This window comes from Amblyomma americanum, chromosome 2, assembly GCF_052857255.1.
Source record: "Amblyomma americanum isolate KBUSLIRL-KWMA chromosome 2, ASM5285725v1, whole genome shotgun sequence".
Lineage (NCBI taxonomy): Eukaryota > Metazoa > Arthropoda > Arachnida > Ixodida > Ixodidae > Amblyomma > Amblyomma americanum.
In genome coordinates this window covers 161379176-161399997 of record NC_135498.1, presented here as the reverse complement: position 1 = coordinate 161399997, position 20822 = coordinate 161379176, and the positions used below count along the sequence as shown (strand labels likewise).

The 20822-nt window shown below is 45.9% G+C and overlaps 1 protein-coding gene across 1 annotated transcript in view; it reads left to right on the top strand.

Moving 5' to 3' along the window:
- The first annotated feature begins 16131 nt into the window (after nt 1-16131).
- The window catches only part of LOC144119220 (uncharacterized), a 102939-nt gene continuing 98248 nt past the window's right edge, over nt 16132-20822 (top strand). The window contains exons 1-3 of the mRNA XM_077651895.1: nt 16132-16314; nt 19325-19375; nt 20631-20758. Coding sequence (XP_077508021.1) covers nt 16219-16314; nt 19325-19375; nt 20631-20758 — 275 coding nt within the window. The 5' untranslated portion in view covers nt 16132-16218. The remainder of the gene's footprint in view (nt 16315-19324; nt 19376-20630; nt 20759-20822) is intronic.

The window sequence follows — 20822 nt, the reverse complement described above, 5'->3', positions numbered from 1 at the left end:
TAAGTGTCCATGAGTGGGATAGTGTAGCAAAAGCTCTCCACTGAACAGCTCGCTCCAACTCCTCAAACTATGCAAAATAGGACGTGTTTGTTAATTATCGATGAAATACGAATAAAGTATTGACGGTCGCACTTAAAGCAGCATTTTAATCTCGAAGACGAACTATTGGAAAAGCCCTGCTAGCGAAAGCTTTTCAGAAGTCCAAATCAATGCAATTCAATAAGACTGTTCGCTGAAGCGAAAGTGTTCCTTCAATACCAGGCCGAGCTGTCGCAAGAGAGCGAGCTGAAGCGAACAGATTGGAATCGGTTGCTTATTTTCTTAGCGAGAGCTACACTTGCCTACCGGTCGAGAATTTCGCGGTGGCTAGGAGAGGCCAGTTGTGCGCATGCGCCGTTACCATGGCAAACGGAGAGGAACAGCAGGTGCGGCATGCGCTTCGCCCTCGCCGTGGCCGCGCGCCCACTCCACCGCCGGAGCCGCGCGCTTCGTCGTCGCCGCGCCGCACGCCGCTCTATAACGCGAACCGCGCGTCGCATTCCCAGCATTGCGTATAAAAAGCGGAGCTGTAGTGGGCATCTGTATCACAACTTTTCGCATGAATACAGAGAAGGGGAGCATTAAATCTTCCGATCCTGAGGTTGTCGCCTTGCACTTGGCTGCTCAAAAAAGATAGATTGAGCGCAAGAAGGCGAAGAGAGCAGTGGAGACACCCAAACAGAGAGTGGAACGGCTTGCCAAGCGGAGATACCAGACTGCCGAACGTAATAGACGGCGCATTGCCGCCCAGATGGAGCCCAATGTCTCTCATTGCTAAGCATACAGTGACCACAACAAGCTCAGCCAGGGAAACGTACCTGTCGCTACGTATATCCTCGCATAGTCGAGCTAAGCCACTGCCAACTTTTTTGTCCGGTATACACAACTTGGCGGCACCACACATCAAGCGAGAGGCTGAAAAGGCGGTCAAAATAGCTTGCATTAGGACGAAATATTGGGAAGTCAGCAAAATGATTATTGCAAAGAAAGCAGGAAAGCATAAAAAGTGAAAATATAACATCAAAAATATGTTATAATGGCGCAGGAATATTTAATCTGTCACAGAAAAAGAAAAGTTATTGAAGTCCGGAAAGAAGTAAAATACTGAATACAGACAGCATCGGCAGTTACAAAACTTCTCATCGCGCAATTCGTATAACAGCAGTGTTACCAGACCTCAAGAAACTCGGTCAGCGGCACAGAAGCACATATATAGGTGACACATAGAGGGGTTTAAACGTGCGATTAAGGAAAAAGTGGAAAACCACATGCGTCAAGAACAATGAGAACTTTGCTTGCCAGTTTTTTGGTTAAAAGTGAATGCCACAGGTCAGTGACAGGTCTGCATGGAAGTGATCAACATCAACGGAAATAAGGTAGAAAAAGAATATATCACCCGCCGCGGTGGATCAGTGGTTAGGGCGCTCGGCTACTGATGCAGAGTATCCGGGTTCCAACCGGACCACGGCGGCCCCCGATTCGATGGAGGCGAAACGCTAGGGCGCCCGTGTGCTATGCGGTGTCAGTGCACGTCAATGATCCCCAGGTGTTCGAAATTTATTACGGAGCACTCCGCAGCGGCACCTCTTTCTCCCTTACTTCTTGCACTCCCTTAGTTATTGCTTCCCTTGCGGCGCGGTTCCGGTGTCCACCGAGCTATGTGAGACAGCTACTGTGCCATTTTCTTTAATTAAAAACCAATTGATGTTATTCATGCATTCAGGCGGACGACTAAAGCAAACAGCACCGTGAAACACACTCTATCAACACACAATAAATTTCACGTAAAATAACATTCATCATCGGTGCTGCCGGCATCACAACTAATATTTAATTTATTACACAAACTCTTTTGAGCCTCCTGTACATTATTATCCTTCTATAAGTACAGGGTGATTTTTTCAAATACCTGTAGTTTTTTATTTTAAAGGGCGGAAATTGCGTACGTGTTAGAGCTCAAGTGGAACACGATTAGTAACTGAAGTTGACTGTTCACCCTACATGACTTTTTTGTTTCACGGCGCAAAGTTACGCTGTGAAATTAAAGGCTGGCAACTACAAATGCCAGCCTAGTTCAGATCTTTTTTTCAATGTGAATCTTGTTTCGACCGCAGTATAAAAGTTGTAAAATGTGCGCTTGGAAGCTCGTCAGTTAAGTTGGCTTTGCCGCACTGAACATTGATAACATGGAATTTCTAATGAGGCGACGGCCTAGTTACTTGAGCACCCGCCTCGCATGCTGGAGGTGCAGGCTTCGATCCCCAGTGCTGCTCTGCACCCACCGGTGATACAATGGGTACAAGCTTTCCCTCGCCTGGTCCTCGGCCACGACGGCCATCACTTATTAAGCTGTTTTATGAAAAAGTAGAAGTTAACGTGATTTCGTCGACGAACCCACGCACAGCGACGCCATTTTATAAATAGGCAAAGCCGGAAACACATTTCAGCAAGATTTGAAAACCATATTTTTCCATTTAGATACTTCGGACAGCTATGCCTACTCAGAAAATGCTCTCCATTTTTTCAGGCCTCAAAAAAAAAAAAAAGATCTCATCGCCTTTTATTTCAACTAGAAAACTACTTAGTGCCCTCCTTGCTGTGTAATTTTTATGCACAGACTGCACCAACGTACCTGTATTGTTTCTTAAAATACGAATTTTGTAGATTTAACGAGAAGCCCACAGTATGCGATTGAGCACATTCAATGAATACGCCTCTGAAAGCGCGAAATATATGTGTGCGGTATTTGTCCGTAGATTAAGATACTCCTCAATCTTAGGTTCGAGCGGGCTACACCACTTAGCCCACCGCGAAGGCTCACACTGACCTGGATAAAGCACAGAAGCAAGCAGTTACTTCCCTCCGCAGCGCCGGCTTCCCGTGGCACACCACTCTATACTCATTGATCTGTTTTATAATGCGTTATCACGATTCTTTTTTGTGTTGAGCCCATAAAAACTTCAGATGCAAATTTTGTGCTAAACACTTAGTTGTCGCCAGTCTCTAGTCAGTGCATTCGAGACTTAGAGGATCCTTAGTTCGCTCAGTCCGTTTTAGGCTGCTCAGTGTATTCGCCACTTCAGTCTAAGAATCTGCAAACATATATTATTTTCTGCTTCCTTTAACAGATGTTATACCTGATATCATCACTTGAGTCTCTCACTGCAACTGTAATGAATCCGTAGGTCTTCCCTGTGACATATAAAAGCTAATCGGTGGCAGAGTAAGGACGAAATCAAGTATAGCATCAGTGCGCTAGAAACGTGCAAAAAAAAAACTTTCTCCGTTTAATGAGTCCGTAAAATAAATGAACCTGTCAGTTCCTAAATGCCATAGCCTGACATTTTTCGCCCTGTTGCCTTTCTGTCACAAAGCGCGATCGTCGCGTGAGGTACACCACACTGACCTTTCTATTCATTTCTTATTTCAGACCGACTGGCACCACGTCTTTTACAGCCTATACGGTCATGCAGACTACGACTCTATGAAAGACATAGCATTAAACATTTGGAATATCTACTACCTCGAATACCTCAGTGGGCTCTTCAGCGATCCGTATATAAAGCAAGTAAATTAAGGGAACGAGACCTCACTGTGCCAGTGGATTGCGGAATTTAAGGCCGAGGCCCTCGTTTTCTGTAAACCATAGGGAAATCTGAGGCCCGCAATAGACTGCGTGAATAAGACCTTGTGCAGTGCGTGTTGCAGTGTTTTCTAGCACCTTCCTGGCTTCACTGTGCACACACAGCTCTAAATACTTTGAAGCGATACTTAAGCTACGCCTTAAACGTATAATGCGATAGCGTTAATGGGTCCCTTCAGCGTCCTGGGGTACTCTTTGCATATCACGTTGACTATTTTCGGCTTACATGCCCATATAGGTGGAATTGTTCATTCTCTAGTTTGCATTCATAGATTTCGGCGAGTCCTCATACCACTCCTGACGCAGTGGCTCAGCGGTTATGCGATGCGCCACTGTCACGGTAGGTGGGTGTTTGAAACACAGCCATTACCGGGTTGTGTGAGACCTAGGTTGCTCTTCCCGATCTCCCCTTAGGCTCATGTGCAGTGCCATGGAGGGAACGTGACAATTTCATTGGTTTTCTTTGAATTACTTTCATTGCCCCGTCCGACAGGGGCCAGGTAGCTCAGAATCCGATGGGCAGGTTGCCACCAGCAATGGTGGTCAGGTTGAGATGACGACGCAAGGTTACGTGACCTCGGTGGTAGGTGGCCCATTTGCTTTTCTGCACATTCCAACGCCGACGACGCCGGGCTTTCCTCTCGGGCCCTTAAAGGGGCTGTGAAACGGGGTCTCAACAAAGATGTGATGTGCCTAGGATGCTAAAGCACGCCACTTCACATAATGCGAGCATTTTATAGACAATCTCAAACACCCTTTTCAAGGACCCTTTAACGCTGTCGCGTTAAAACTTTTTATTCTTCGTCTGTCCGCCTTCCGATCTGTAAGCTGCACGAGAGGCCATCGCCGCGAAATGTGCTGTTAAAGGTGCACGAAAGAAGGATCTGAACTCGTCTTTTTAGCGCGTCAACTCGGTCTACACGTTGCGGGCGTTCTTAGAAACTTCAAATTATTCTCCCGTGCGGCAGATTTCCAGAATTCAAATCGGATTAAAGATGCCGGCTCCCTCTTTTTTTTTTTACTTAATGCTGACGGGAGGAGGAGTCAACCAACGCGTGCAGTGCCTTTCAGTGAGCCCCGTGGCGGCATCACTTTCTCTTTTATTTTGTTTTTTTTTAAATTTCCTGTGGATAAATAATTTCAGTCGCAAACAACGTAGCCGGAAATTAGGCCACGGAAAAAAAAAATACGCTTGGACTCATTGCTTTCCGTATCATTCCGCCGATGGCAGAGCAGCAAGCCGCCACGGTTCTGGCTGAAAGGCACTCCACGCGTTGGCTGACTCCTCCTACCTTCAGCGTTAAGTTTAAAAAATAAGCGGGAGCTGGGACATTTAATTTCAGTTTAATTAGAGAAATTGGCACACAGAACAACATTTCTAAGTTTCTAAGGATGTTCGGAATGTGTAGTTCGAGTTCCCGCGCTAAAAAGACGAGTTCAGATTCCTCTTTAGTGCACCTTTAATTAGTGGAAAGTCCTTTAATGCGTCATATCAGTGGAGGGCGAATTTTAAATTAAATCGTGCCTTCGTCAGCGTATCTGCTATTAATATAGGGCCTAAAGCGCATTCCTGCTTTTTCACCAGAAGGGTGCGCAAGTGTTTGTTGGATGCCGGTGGATGCTACCGTCACGTGGCGTTTTATGTACGCGCAAATTTATTTGAATGCTTCCCGTTTTCGAGAGCTGAATTTATTTATTTATTGATTTATTCACCGCTGCCCAAACTGCCCTCCTTCGAGGGTATTACTTAGGGGAGGGGGGGGGGGGGGCGGTCATTGTAAAAACATGTAGAAGAAACATAATTAACAAGCAAAAGCACAATAAACAGGCTAGGTATAACTGGGAAAAATAATTAAGCACAAGAGAGGAAATAAAGAAGCAGGCGATAAAAAACAATAGAACACAGATTATAGGTTTGAAGAAAAGGATTCGGCATAAAAAACGAAAAATATTGCAGTGTACATATTAGGCACGGAAGGAACAGAAGTAATCGCAAAAGTACAGAAACTGGAAAAAAACATTAAAAAAATTCGAACATTTCACACTTTCAAATGCCAACGTCGCTGCGGATGAGATCAAGAAATGGGGAGGCGTTAGATTCAACGGCTATGTGCGCTGGTAAATTGCTCCACTCTATGATAGTGCGTGGTATGAATGACTTCGCAAATGCAGATGAACGAAACGCGATGCGTTTGACTTCCATGCAATATATGGATGTAATGTATGCATGCATATATACATATATAGCATATATAGCAATATATGCATGGAGCACTGCGTTTGTGATGTTAGAACACCGGCTGGCTCCTAGTAGATAAGTTTATCGTGAACTGAAGTTTTCAGGATTGCATTGGGTCATTCAAGATATTTTCTGAACGGAATCCACGTTCGAAATCGCTGTCTTAGCCGATGAATGCCTTCACAAAAGTTCTTCCGACAATGAGGGTGGTGTCGTTGCTGCTTCAAAAAACTCTCAGCGAAATACCGCTTTAGCCCACGTAGCTGACCGTCGGTATTAGTTTTGTTTTTGCCCGTTCGAGCTATTTATTGCAGTTGGTTTCTTAAAGATGATCTCTTGTATGAAAGGAGGCTCTATGAAAAAAATGTAGTTGTCAACTACTAATATAGGAAAATATACCAGAGGTGCCCTTATACCGCTGAAATTATGGCCAGGACGTGATTCGGCAATACAATCACATGAGGGTGACCAACGCCATTATTGAGTTCCTGGAATTTGATTCAGAAATTTGTTTCGCCGTGTGGTGTTGTGCCGGCACAGAAAATTAATAACTCGGTAGTCGGGGGATATATACCAGTGCTCACATAAGAAAACGGTGCACGCGGCCAGCGTCAAAGCTACGTTGAATGCCGTCTGGTCTGCCGCTAAAAAGGATAAAATGCGTGGGTTTCATAAGCACGCCTCCTACAGGCGGAACCATCGAACTGCTTGATATGCCTTGTATTCGCCTGTCTTAGTTTGGATCTTCTAGAACGGCAACGCGCATGTGTTTGGTGGCACTCTTCGTAACAGCTGTCCCGCCGCATCATTGGGAGCAGCTCTTGGCGCGGTGGCACCCATGAAAGCCCGAGTTTTTGGGTCTTTTCATCCCGCTGCGACTGTGCTGTGTCACGCTAGTGACAAGGCTTGCATGAAATGCAGGGTACACCGCATTCAGCTCATTTTTTTACAATGGCATGGAATTTCCGCTTCACGCTTGTGCTGGATGGTGGTGCTGCAGCTCCAAAATGCAGCTGTAGCTCGCAGCTACTGCACCTTTTTCTTGTTCGGAAACCACCGCTGGTCGGTATTGTTACAGCCATTGAAATCCGATGGTCCTCCCATTTCTTCAAAGGGAGCTAGGCGCCTCAGGATGGAGATGCCGCTTGCCGAAGCTGCAAGAAGCGACTACTTGCCAGCAACTCGACTATTTACCAAATCAGAGCGAATGCGTCGACTGGTGAATGTAGCAGCGCACCTCGCATTCCCACCCACAGAGAATGAATCGCTGAGAAGAGTTTGGGGTTGCTGGACTGAACTCTCGGTAGGGACGAATAGTAGTAGTAGTAGTAGTAGTAGTAGTAGTAGTAGTAGTAGTAGTAGTAGTAGTAGTAGTAGTAGTAGTAGTAGTAGTAGTAGTAGTAGTAGTAGTAGTAGTAGTAGTAGTAGTAGTAGTAGTAGTAGTAGTAGTAGTAGTAGTAGTAGTAGTAGTAGTAGTAGTAGTAGTAGTAGTAGTAGTAGTAGTAGTAGTAGTAGTAGTAGTAGTAGTAGTAGTAGTAGTAGTAGTAGTAGTAGTAGTAGTAGTAGTAGTAGTAGTAGTAGTAGTAGTAGTAGTAGTAGTAGTAGTAGTAGTAGTAGTAGTAGTAGTAGTAGTAGTAGTAGTAGTAGTAGTAGTAGTAGTAGTAGTAGTAGTAGTAGTAGTAGTAGTAGTAGTAGTAGTAGTAGTAGTAGTAGTAGTAGTAGTAGTAGTAGTAGTAGTAGTAGTAGTAGTAGTAGTAGTAGTAGTAGTAGTAGTAGTAGTAGTAGTAGTAGTAGTAGTAGTAGTAGTAGTAGTAGTAGTAGTAGTAGTAGTAGTAGTAGTAGTAGTAGTAGTAGTAGTAGTAGTAGTAGTAGTAGTAGTAGTAGTAGTAGTAGTAGTAGTAGTAGTAGTAGTAGTAGTAGTAGTAGTAGTAGTAGTAGTAGTAGTAGTAGTAGTAGTAGTAGTAGTAGTAGTAGTAGTAGTAGTAGTAGTAGTAGTAGTAGTAGTAGTAGTAGTAGTAGTAGTAGTAGTAGTAGTAGTAGTAGTAGTAGTAGTAGTAGTGTTTTTATTTGGCCATATAATACAATATGCCCTCGAGGTGAGGCAAAATGAGGAAGACGAGGCAAACCTCCTGACGAGGCCTACACCCCGAATAATACATCGGACAGTGGCCGCATGGCAAAAAACAAAAAAGACACTTTCAAAACAAACAAGAAAAGTTCTACTATAGAAATAGCAAACATTGAAAAAACGATGTGATGATAATAAACAGCAATTGGAAGAAAACACGATATGCACACTCGGCAGTAAAGGAAGCAATGCAAAAGACAAAATATACAAAGTTAGCTGAACTTAAATAGGAAAAAAATCTTCAGTTTTTCTCTTAAAACCAGATACACTATGACTTTCAGCGGCGATTTTTATTAGAGACTGATAAGCATTGCACAATGTTACAATTTGGTTATCTATAGTTTGTTTTCCATAGTTTGTTCTAGGTCTTCCAGTGGATAAGGCGACCGCACGTACACCATGCGCAACATTTCTTGAATTATAAGAATTTTGGAAAGACCTGAAATTATGTTTTACTTTAAAAAAATGTGAACAGCCAAACTCAAATTGTAGGAATGAAAGAAAGTGCGAACATGAAATGTTTCGAAAAGATTATGTTCGACAACTGGGCTTGAACATCATGAGCGTAGAGCTCTTTTCTGAAGAGAAAGCAATTTATACGAATCGGTTTTGTTGCAAGTTCCGCACACCAGGTTGCAGCATACAAGATGGGAATGAACAAGGGCAAAGTATAATTGTCTTCTAACATGTAGTGGAAGTAGATGCCTAATACGATAGATAACACAAATAGACGTGGCGATTTTTAGTCTAATGCAGTTTACATGATCTGTCCACCCCATATCACTGCGAAAATACACACCTAGAAAGCGGCAACTATAAACTTGCTCGATGTTCAAGTCATTAAAAGCTAGTTTGACGCGATGATCTAAACTTTTGTTTTTAGAATGAAAGAGCATAAACTTTGTTTTGCTGACGTTTAACTGCAGTTGCTTAACAGAGAGCCAAACCGCTAACTCGTTAAGCGGTTTATTAACGTTCACAGGTCACTGGGGGTCATACAACTCCTGGCGCAGTGTTGTAGCGACGCGCCACTGCCATTCGATGGTAGATGCTCTTAATGGTGGGGCTTGTGAGACCCAGGTTGCTTTTCCCAAGCAACCTCTCGCTACCGATAATTAATTTAACTGCCACCTACCACTGCACAGTTTACCAAAGCACAATCCGGTGGACAGGTTTTGATCATTTCGCAATGTTACGTGACCTAGGTGGTCCACGTGCCTCCTAAGTTGCTTCTCTGGGTATTTTTCATGGACCTTTCGCAACGATCAATGACACCGACGAAACTGGCGACGATGTCGTATTTTCTTAGACAAGAGGTCCTTAACGCTGCCACGTTAAAGCGAGATGAGAGATGCAGGTGCAGCGCTCAGAGAAAGTGCGGCTGCAGCTGCGGGAGGTTACTTTAACACGCATTTGTACAATCAACAAATGATGACTTTAGGAGTGAGATGTGTTGTGCACGTTAGCGTCCAAGCGATAGCATTTAACACCTTCGGGAAGAAGATGGAGTAGCAGAGAGCGACAGCGGCCTATTCGCCCAGCGACATTGCCCCACCCCACCGGCACAGCAGGTGTACCGCCCACGATTGGTGACTAGTGCGACACTGCGTAGTCCACGCGGCAAGAAAAGCTCCAAACGCCAAGGCTTTCAGCGGTGCCAGCGCGCAAACGGCTCCTTCGCGAGGAAGCAGCTTCATAGCCGTCGTGCACGGTTCCGCCAGATCCACCACCGTTGTCGCTCGAAAAGTACTCCATAAACGACGGGCAACGCATGTCTAAAATTCAAACGGTTCCGCCGGTAGGAGGCGTGCTTATGCGCGCCATGCTAGGGTCCCTATATGGGAGAAGGTGGTGCCATTCTCCGCTTCTTGCGCCTTACTCCTCCAATGTCCTTGCATTTTATTGGCCGCCACGATGGCTGAGTAAGTGCATGGCGCTCGGGTGCTAACCCGAGAGACGCAGGTTCGATCCAGGCCGGGGTGGGGGGGAGGGCATTTTGATTGACACGAAGTGACAGATGTCCAAGAACCCCTAGAGGTCAAAATTATCCTGAGCCCTCTACTGCAGAGTCCTTCATTGCCTCAGTCCCTTTGGGAAGATAAACCCCACAAAACCGTAAACTTCTCTTTAACTGCCGTCAAGCGCCCTAGGGGCAAGACAAGAAGCCAACGCGAAATTTAGGAGGCACACCACATCATTTAAAACGAAGGTAATTACGTTAGTGACACGTCTGCGACACTGTATCAAAAAGAGTATATTTTCTTAGACACATTAGAGAACCCGTAAATAACTTTGCATGCCGTGACCGGCATTTTGATATTTATTTTTATTTTTGTTTTTTTTCACACATGTGATGTATGGTGTGCGCATGTGGTGGTACTTTGATGAAAAGTATTTATCTGTTGTGTTTCCGGTTAATAAATTAAGTTGCAAGTCCAGCGTCGTTCTGTGTCCCGGTCTGTGTCTGCGTCCTTCCGCTGTTTCCTTCCTTAGAACTATGTACCAACTGGCCCAGCTGTCTACCCTACAGAATTGAAGGTTTATCTAATACGAATAGGATTACCTCACTAAACAAGCTCGCAAGTAGTGGACAGTAAGCTGACCGGACTGTAATATTTAAATAATCCTTGAAGACCCCGTTCTTATGGATGAAGATGGTATCAACGTTTATCCAAAATTCCGGTACCCTTGAGGATGTTAAGCTCTGCGTATACAGGGTAGCATTTTTTTCAAGCTCGGTCCCTATACCATCCTTCGACAAATCTTTGCGTGATCCTCAACTGTCGCTTTTTCTCTTTGGATTTCTCACAACGCTCTTTCTTTATTTCAACTTTTTTCCTCTGGCATATCCAATTCGTCTACACCACTTGCTTCATCATTAGTGTCCTGATCATGCCGCCCCCCCCCCCCACCCCCCAATTGCCGAAACCTTCGTAGAATTCCTCGGCTTCCAACTATCTCTTCCGATCTAGTTTGTTTTGTCTTTACGGCGTGCATGGGATTCTTTGCAATCATTTTATTCTTCTTTACCGCTTTTTGTTTATCTTCTGTCTTTAAAGACTTCTCTATCCTGGCCATAAAGTATTTTATGTGCCATTTACCTAAATTTCAATGACTAGCCGCCGCGGTCGATGAGTGGTTATGGCCCTCGGCTGCTGTCCCGAAAGCCGCGCGTTCGATCCCGGCCGCGGTGGTCGAATAATTTCAGCGGAGGCGAAATCCTAGACGCCCGCGTACTGTGCGATGTCAGTGTACTTTAAGGAACACCAGGTGGTCGAATTGTTCGGAGCCCTTCACTAGGGCGTTCCATAGGCTGAGTCGCTTTAGGACGTTACACACCTATAAAGCATGAACCATAATTTCACTGATTAGATTTGAGAGTTTTGGCAGTTTTATTTTACTTACTTTGTTAGAGAATTTCCTACCTTCCCGTATCTTGTTCGCAGCTTTAGTGTCCTCAGAGAGCTTGGCAATATTGTGTCTAGGTGCCCAGCCCCCTATTTCTACTGCGCACTCTATATTGGTACTTGTGAGACTATCATTCACCTCCTGAACCCTCAGACATCGTTCTCGGGTAAAGCGGAATACCTGGGCTCCGGCGAGATTATGGACTTGACGATTTTCCCTCCAACCGTTAACTCTTAACCTCCAACCGGTGTTCCTTCCTTAGTTTTTTCGCACCCTATTCAGAATCAATCAAGGCTAATTCTAGACCTCGCCCTCCTTTGGTCACGTGCGTCAGGATATCATACCATGCAATACCGCACATAAAAAGTTCAAAACAAAAAGCTGACAATTACATCTGTCTCTTATTAACAAAAAAGAAACATAGTTTTCGTAAACCCGGATCTCTGCACAGCCACTGGGCAGAGTGCAAGTGCTGGCCCGTATGATCTTTTCTGTAACATCTGGGTTTTTCCCTTAAAAATAAAAAAACACCTTTTATGTTCAGTTCTTCCTTGTGAACTTCTTGTTCGTCTAGCCTTTTGTTTGAATATTTCAGGGCCTATCCCGACATCGGCACTGGCATGACGTACTACGTTTCCTGTTTTTTGCAGCGTTCTCTGTTGGCCTTGTGCCTACTTTTCATAACTGGTATTTCCTTTCTCATATCCATGCAGGCGCGCGCTTGTCAATTACATGGGGTGGTTGGTTGTGGATCATCTTGGCCATATAATCTTCAGGCATCAACATGACTTCTACCTCAAGGACGCTGAAGTACTCAGCAAGTTTAACTATATTTCCTCGTGCGCCATGCTTGCCATAAAAATGGCCCCTGCAACGTCCGCAAGACTGGTGTTCCGGGATGAATCCTACAAAAGAGCAGCAGTGAGTGTAATAAAGTAGAACATGAGCAAGCATGCAGTGTGTTTCAACTGCCAGAAATTTTTAAAAATTACTTTAATTTACAGGTGCGCTTTTTTCGGCAAAGCATAGTCACCGGCGCAGTGTTTCAGAATACAGCTAAGGAATGCTAACTAGCAGGCTGATCAACTAGTAATGAATACCTTAATGTTTTACTATTACTATTAGCTTCATCATTTACTGGGAATCTTCTGCCACTTCGTAAGTAATATCCACACTAGTCTTTAATTTGCGAAAACGCTACTTTCCAAAAGCAATTTTGGGACCGCACAAACCTAAAACCCCAGCCGCGCGACCAGAAAAGCGCTAGCCACGCCTCCCACGCCTACGAACAACCGACACATATCGGTGCGTCTGTCACGTGGTCTATGCCCGCTCGCGGCTCCCATCAGGCGCTGCGAAAAGACCACGTGACGCCTGCACCGCTATGTGACGCGCATTCGCTGGCGCCCTTGCTGTCGGCGCTATCTCTCTATCAGCCGTGTGCGTCCTGTTACGACTCAGCTTGCGACACCCCGTTTGACCAGCCGACGACCTCAAAGAAGGGTGCCGCGCTGCGAAAGAGCCTGCGGCACTTTCTCACTATTCGCTGGGTAGGGATGACCTTCCCGGAGAAGGACGCCTCGGGACAGTGACCGGCGACGGACAGAACCAAGGGCGCCCGTTCGGGGGAATAAAGGAACGGAGCCCTCAAGCAATTACCCGTTTCCATCAGGAGCCGGCCCCACCTTAGAGAGCTACCGCAGTTGAGACCCGCGGCGTCGCAAGGACCACATGTGTTTTCGGGGACACGGAGCCGCTTGCACCACTGTTGATGCACTGCGGGAATCAGCAGCGCACTAGTGATTTTTCTCCTCGCCCGTTCCCACAGGTTGACTTTGCAACCAGTGACTCCGCCTGCTACAGTGCTGTGCAACTTTGGTTCACATCATGGAGAAAGGTGCTTCGTGTTCAATTGGTCATGGCTTGATAGAGGGGCGTATATTTAGGTGATTTAAGGACGGTGCTGAATGCGACAGGACACGCTGGGCCATGGTGAAAAGGCGCATCCAGTCGCTCGACGCTGTGAACTCTTAATTTTTTACTTTTTGCCCATTCTTCGTTACGGAAATAATTTTCATAAAAGTGCCATTAAGCCCTCTTGTTTTCGTTTTGCCAAACATAAAATCTTCACTCTTTCCTCAGCCCGAAGATTCAGACACGATACCAAATGGAGCCCGGGTTCGAGATAGCCGGTCTGCCATGACAGTCCCCGAAATTCCTTGCGTTGCAGCGCTAGCGAGGACGGTATTTTTGAAAATCTAGAAACTGGTATGGTTATTGCTTTCGGTGGGCTGTAATCTCCTTTATAAATAAGGAGCCTAGCAGTAATAGCGAAAACCTTAAGTGTAAAGTATTATATACCCAGCGTGATAGTCAGCAAGTCTCAGCTGTATTCTGAAGCGCCACATCGCTGCGATTCCTATGCCTAAAAAGCGGTTTTCTAACACAGAACGCCTATTTAAAGAAATGCTCAGCGTTTTTGGCTAGATGCCCTGTGTGTATCCCACTGAGTGCACTAAAAACTTGACAGCAAACTGTTAAATATGACAAATTGAGAGCTTTATTTCAAATACTTTTTTTATTTTCCAGTTTTATTAAGCATATCACAAGTATTGAACTCCTAAAGGCAGGCTTTGAATTGTCCCTTTACTAGTGTGAATATTTCAAGAAAATGGTAACAAAACTATAAAAAATTGAAACTTAATTACTTTGACCTGGCTAGGAACAAATTAAAGAACAAAAAATAGACTATTTACACGAAGCTGCGCAAATCACGAAGTCCAGCGAATGGTCTTGTGCATGCATGCATGCATAGGATTGGATGGGATGATGGATGGGATGGTGGATGGGACGGACGGACGGACGGACGGACGGACGGACGGGTGGATGGATGGATGGATGGATGGATGGATGGATGGATGGACGGACGGACGGACGGACGGACGGACGGACGGACGGACGGACGGACGGACGGACGGACGGATGGATGGACGGACGGATGGATGGATGGATAGATGGATGGATGGATGGATGGATGGACGGACGGACGGACGGACGGACGGACGGACGGACGGATGGACGGACGGACGGAATGGGGCGGTGGTTCAAGCGACTTAGCCATGACTCGTAAAACTTTACTCTTGCCTTGATTTCAGCCACCAATCAGATAACCTTCGCTTGGACACTTCTACCCGCTTAAAATCTATTTTCCCTTCACTGTACTTAAACTCCAATGCTTTGAATAAATCAGCCGCCATGCTTTCCACTGCAGGGTGGAGGCCGTTACAGAAAATATCAAGCGTTCAGCCGTTTCCTCCTCCTCTCCACACGCACCACACAACGTGTATATCTCATGCTACCTGACTCTATATGTACAGTATTGTGCGTTTTTATCGTGAACACTTTAAAAAGTTTCCCCGCCTGAACCGCTGGCTCATTGGCGGTGAAACTGCACACAGAGCTTGCGTATTATGGTATAACTTTTGTATCGTAGCTAGTTCGACAACGATACTTACATAGTTGAGCCGTGCATGATGCTAACACGTAATCGTCTACGTAGAGATCGGCGAACCAAAACCCACAGGCGACGTTTTTTCGCGAAGGGCGACAGTGGCGCCATCTGTTTTCGGCAGTGGAAAGCGTCCTGACAGCCGAGACGAGCATTACAAACAATTTTCTTTGAAAGGTAAACCCTCGTCAAATCAGTTGTTCTGATATTTTTTCTCTCTCAATTAGCCGAAAACGTCGTAAGCGCTTCACTTGAAGCAGACGAAACGGCCGGAACAGCATATTCAAAGGGCCCGCACCTCTTGCAACGCTCGCTCGGCGGCCTCGTCGTAACATTTTCTACTTCAAAAACAGATGGCGCCACTGCCACCCTTCAGTGAAAAAATGTCGTCTGCGGGTTTTGGTTCGCCGATCTCTACGTAGACGATTACGTTTTCGCGTCATGCACGGCTCAGTTAAGTAAGTACGGTTGTCAAACTTGCTACAATACAAAAGTTACCATAATGCGCAAGCTCTGTGTGCAGTTTCACCGCAAATGAGCCAGCGGTTGCGGCGGGGAAATTTTTTAAATTCTTCACGATAAAAACGCACAATACTATATTATTCTGCAAAACTCTCGTCCTGGCCTCGAAGAGCAAAGAGCTTACCCTATAATTATCTCAGAAAATTTATTTGGGAAATTCCTGCTTAAAGATGCTGTATGTTACCAGTGCTTATTTCGTCAGCATCCCTGTTTTCCACAGAGCTCTCTCTGTTTCTTAACCGATAATTGCTGATTTGCCCCCCAACTGCTGTCGCTTGCTTTTCAATTTTCCATTTCGCTTTCTCCATTTTGTGTCCACATTTCTGATGCACAGGTACCTCAATACTTTCCTAGCCCACTGTTTTTCCCCCATTTTTCTTAATCGCTCTTCAAGTGCTATCTTACTACTAGCTTCTCTGATCTCGAACGACGCCCATCCCATATCACCCTGTGCCCCTGATGGAGCCTCCACGCAGCCTTCCTTCTCCGAATCCGACGCGAGCGCCATCTGTCGGGTGCGCCATTAACCGGTGTTGCGCGCAGCACCTCCAGATGGTCGTGGCTCGAAGCAGTCTGCACGGCCCCGCATGTGTTCGCTGTGGAAGGCTAGCGGAAACGGCTTTCTCTTAAAAGTGCCCCGCATTTAAGTGAAGGCAGCGGCCCAGATATCAAAATTTGATTGATGCTTTACATGTCGCTGCGTTGTCTATCGTATCCTGCAGGCTTACGTTATGAGGATTGCCAACGAGCTCCGTGCGGCTTTCATAGGCCAAGTCCATTGGCTGGCGTGGATGGATCAGGCGACCAAGCAAGTTGCCATCAGAAAGGTACGCTCAACATTAATCTGCACTCAGAGAGACCGTTAATTACTATCGAAATGGACAGCGCAACACTTATATCGTTCTTGTTTCGCACGTGGGGATTGCAAGTGTTAATAAATTTTCTGGGGACTAAATAAAGTTATCGGTAACCTGCATTAAGGACAAGGCCTTTCTCCTGAGGCACCATCGTCTGTAGAGGACTGAAAAACACTCATTTAAGGTTGCCTTGTCTCACAATAGTGCCTATTTCGCACACTTGCTTTAAACATACTGGTACTGATGGTGCAGACAGAAAAGTGAGAATTCACGCCCCGTTCTCGTCAAGATATCGTCCGAGGGCCGGGAATGGTTAACAAGTAGCGGCATGCATAAAAGCACGTTTATGTGGCATGGCGATAATTGTCTACAAAAACAGTTTTTCCACCTTAAAACCATCTAGCATATTCGTATAAAACACATCATGTATCGATATATCAGGCGCAACTCGCGCTGTTGTCCGCACCGCAGTTCGGGGAGTGGGTGTCCGCGATATTTGCAATATCGCCGCAATGTCGGTTTTAGGGCACTGTCGCGGTATGAGCTACAACGCTAGCGCAGTGAACCAACGGAGGTGTCAGATTTTGTAGCACGTCAGTGCGCCTCTTTACGTAGAACGAAGCCTGCCCAAATATTCATAGAACTCCCTTTTCATCAGGCGGGAAGTGCATTGCTGTCTAGCATCACTGACTTCGCACTATTTCGTCAACTGAGCTGCTGTCAAATCTTGTGCTTAACGGCTCATAGTGAGAGCGATAGTACTGTCAGGGACAAAAGTCTCCGGGACGTGTCATCGGGAGCCTAAGCTGATAGCTCTGTGATTAGCCACTGGCAGGAGACCACACTCATCGAGGAGAATGTCGGACACGCGTGCTGTGATTTGTGCTAGTGATAGCAATTGGCCGCTAACAAACAGCAGCTATTAGCCAGAATCGCTTGTCGCGCGTCCTGGATACTTTTTTCCCCGACAGTATTTATTTTTTCTCATTATTTAGTTATTTCTTCTTTTCTACGCTGCTGTGTTTTAAGCACTAGATGCTGTTAGTCCTCGTTTTCAGGAAAATAAAGAGAACTTCGTCCGTAAAACCGCTTCCAGCCTAAGGATAAACTTCAATGGAAGTTTCCGAAATTTTCCGCTATTATCGCCATGGCGCACTCGAAGGAACCGGCGCTGAGAGTGGTAAATCGGGTTTCACGAGCCCGATACTAATGTGTAGAATCTGGTAGCGCCAGATATCGGCCCGAATCAGCCCGACGTTATATGAACCCGTTTTTGGCTGGCCGAGATCGACACTGCACCTGGCTTCAAGCAAGGAAACCACGCGCAGAGGCTAGAGGACGATAAGGAGGAAAGGCTAGTCGAATAGTTCTCGGTTTCCTTCGCAAGACTAGCGCGATCAGAGAGGAGGCAAAGAGAGGAGGCGCTGGCCCGACGGGGCACCAGTTACATGCTCCTTACGAACGGATCGGTCCCAGTCAACGTCGGGCTGGCCCACCTCGACCGGAGGCATGTATGGTCCTCTAGAATTTCGCTTTCATCGAAATTCGACTGCAGCGGCTGGGATCGGATCCGGGTTCTAATGGGTCAGCTGCCGAGCGTCACAACCACGGAGCCACCGCAGCGGCCCCTGTGGTTTATTGTTTTGGTTTTAATTGCAACTAATTAATGCTAATTAATTCGGGTCGCTGACTTGCAGAGTGTACTCATACTTGACCTCAGCTTCCAACGGTATATGACTGGGCACTGGAGCAAGAAGCTCGGTTTCAATTGGAATGATCCAATTATTTGTAATTAATTAGGCCTAGTAATTATTCGGAATAAGTGCATAATTAACTAATGGTCACACCTGATTGTTGATCACACTAAATATATCACGTTTAGACACTGCTAGACAGTAGCTAAGTCAGCTCAGTGCCAGTTTGAGCTTGGCTGATCTTGAAGGTCAAAGAGTCGGCATGAGACGTTTTCACAAGTTTTACCCAAGTGAACGGAGCTATACTGGCACCCGAGCGGCGTCGGGGATGTTTTGTTTGGCTGCAGCCTGTGCGTCTATTCCTCTCTCTCTCCGCTCTCTCTCCGCTCTCTCTCAGTGCTTAGCGGTGTGGCGTCGCATGACCTCTCGGCGACGAAAGAAGCGAATTTCCTTCAGGTGGCGTTTTTATGGCGAGGGAGGACCCTCTACCCGACGACACAGCTGCCGCGACGCTCGAGCAATCACACGGTTCCACATAAGATGGAACTAAGAAGCACATGGCTCAGATAAGAAAGAACTAATGCGAAGCAGACGGTGGGAGTCAACCTTGGCTCGACGCCAAAACTTTCGCCCTTCTTGACACTCAGGGCTATCGCACAGCTTAAGATAAGCAAAAGCAGAAGGTGGGCGCCGGAACCTTCACAAGTCCTAAGTTCAGCTGAGACAAGCGCCCTGGCTGTAGTCTTGCCAGCACTATGGCCGAAGCAGCAGCTCTCGCCTGAAACCCCGCCACTGGCGTAAAAGTCGCCGCTGCAGAGAGGCATCTGCCGTGCGCGAAAGCAAAAAAGAAAAGAAAAGAATTACAAATCATCGCTCGTGTTTACCGCACGTGTTTGGTACAGCATAGCGCGCCTGCGTTTCCTTTAGATGTTCTGCGCTATGTAAGCAAAAACAAAGTAGCACAGCACTGAATTAGCCGGCTGCCGCCGGAAATTTATGCGCTAAGCTGGGAAGCTTATTAATCCCTGATTTTATTTTTTGTATAACACCATAGGCCCGAGAGTTGCTCGCGTTTCTTTTTTTTTTGCTTCACTGTGTCCGCTTTTCGCTTCGGTTTTAAAGAGAAAAATTGCCTTGTCACATGATGCGGCCAGTTTGTCACTAGGTCACCCTGCTTCGGCGGCGTGGAGAAACTCGCAAATTCTATCACTACGCCTTTCACTCTGTAAATGGGAAGTTCAGTTAGTATTCCGCATGCTTTAGAGTTTTTCTTTTCTTCTATGCAGTTAAAAGCCATGGAGATTAAAATATATGATGGAAACACATCACAAGACCGAGTGAGTAACACATCTGCTCATCAAAAATAAAGCTGGCAAACTGCCCTTTACAGAAGCGATCTCTTGAAGCAAAATCAGCTGGTAAAAAGAAAGGTCAATATAAGCCTAACACCGATATGTCGTCGGTATACTTCAAATAATTTAGCAATGATGCTGTCTGCAGAAATCCAGTATCAATATCTTACATCTTGCCACGTTCCAAGCTGCTGTACGCTGTTTGGGCGGCGAGTATGATGTCTGAGGTACTCATCGCTGTCGAAGATGTGGCCATAATTTCACCGTGGGGGAGAGTCGATGTTTGAAGCTGGCTATTTCCATTGCTCTCTCTCAATTTCCAATTCTTCCGTTTATCACAGAAAACAAAATGCAAGTGAAATACTGGTCACATTGAAGTGCAGCATGACGTTTGTCCTGATATTTTTTTGCACAGTTGCATAATTTCCTGACAGCAGTCCGGACCCATGCGCAGTCGACAGGGCTGGATTGTACCTGAAAAAAAAAAACACTTTTACTCGAATCTTCACCGCGCCAAGCAGTGCAGTCGATGCATAAAATCTTCCCGCGTGTTTATTCGGAAATAACCTTGGCCTACGTGGAAAGCGTTCATCTTTGTGGTACATCATTTCCATTCGCCAAGGAGCCAGCATCGAACGGCCAAAGGACCAACACCTGCAGCTGCTGAAAGTACTTGCTATATATGGTGCCGCAGAAAAATGGCCTTATTCTGCGAATTTGCACTGAAACAGCCTTCAATGTAATTTTTTTATCTTTTTGATGCTTGGCTATAGACAACTGTACAGATTTCACATTAAGCAGAAGTGCCGTACGAACCTCGTTATAATATATTGCTTTTTATAAGAGCTCTCGCAAGGGCAGCAGCAAGAGGAACGATGCGGCAGTTATCACTCGAAGGCATCTTCGTTCTCTCGAAGCTTAACGTTTTGAAAATGGTTGCGGGGCAGGACAGGTCCTTTGTCGCGTGAACCTGAACTCCAGTAGGGCTTAGAGTTGCTGAGAGGGTGAGGAGGCTGTATGAAGTGAAGACGTAAAGAGGTATTTGCAATAGTAACTTTCAGTGTTCGTCGACACAGATATAAATGCCCGTGCACGAGTTAGACGCACACGTAGAAGCGGGGGGCGCAAGAGTGAAAGCATAATGGCCCGGCTTTTCGCCAGTACATTTACTCGAAAGCGTGGCGAGGAAGCGTCGTTGATATTTTCTGACTTTTTGTTATTTCTTGCACTGTTTTTGCAGATTGTCGAATTATGGAATGAAGGCTCCCCTTTTGTCGGAATAGAGTTGGATACAATGCGGAGACGAACAAGAGACGAAATCCGGTGGCTTCACGAGAACACAACGAAAGACGACTGCCTGGAATATCGGTGAGGACAGATACACTACTTAAGAACTAAGGGCCGAAACTTTGGTCTCCTCATACTTAGCTGT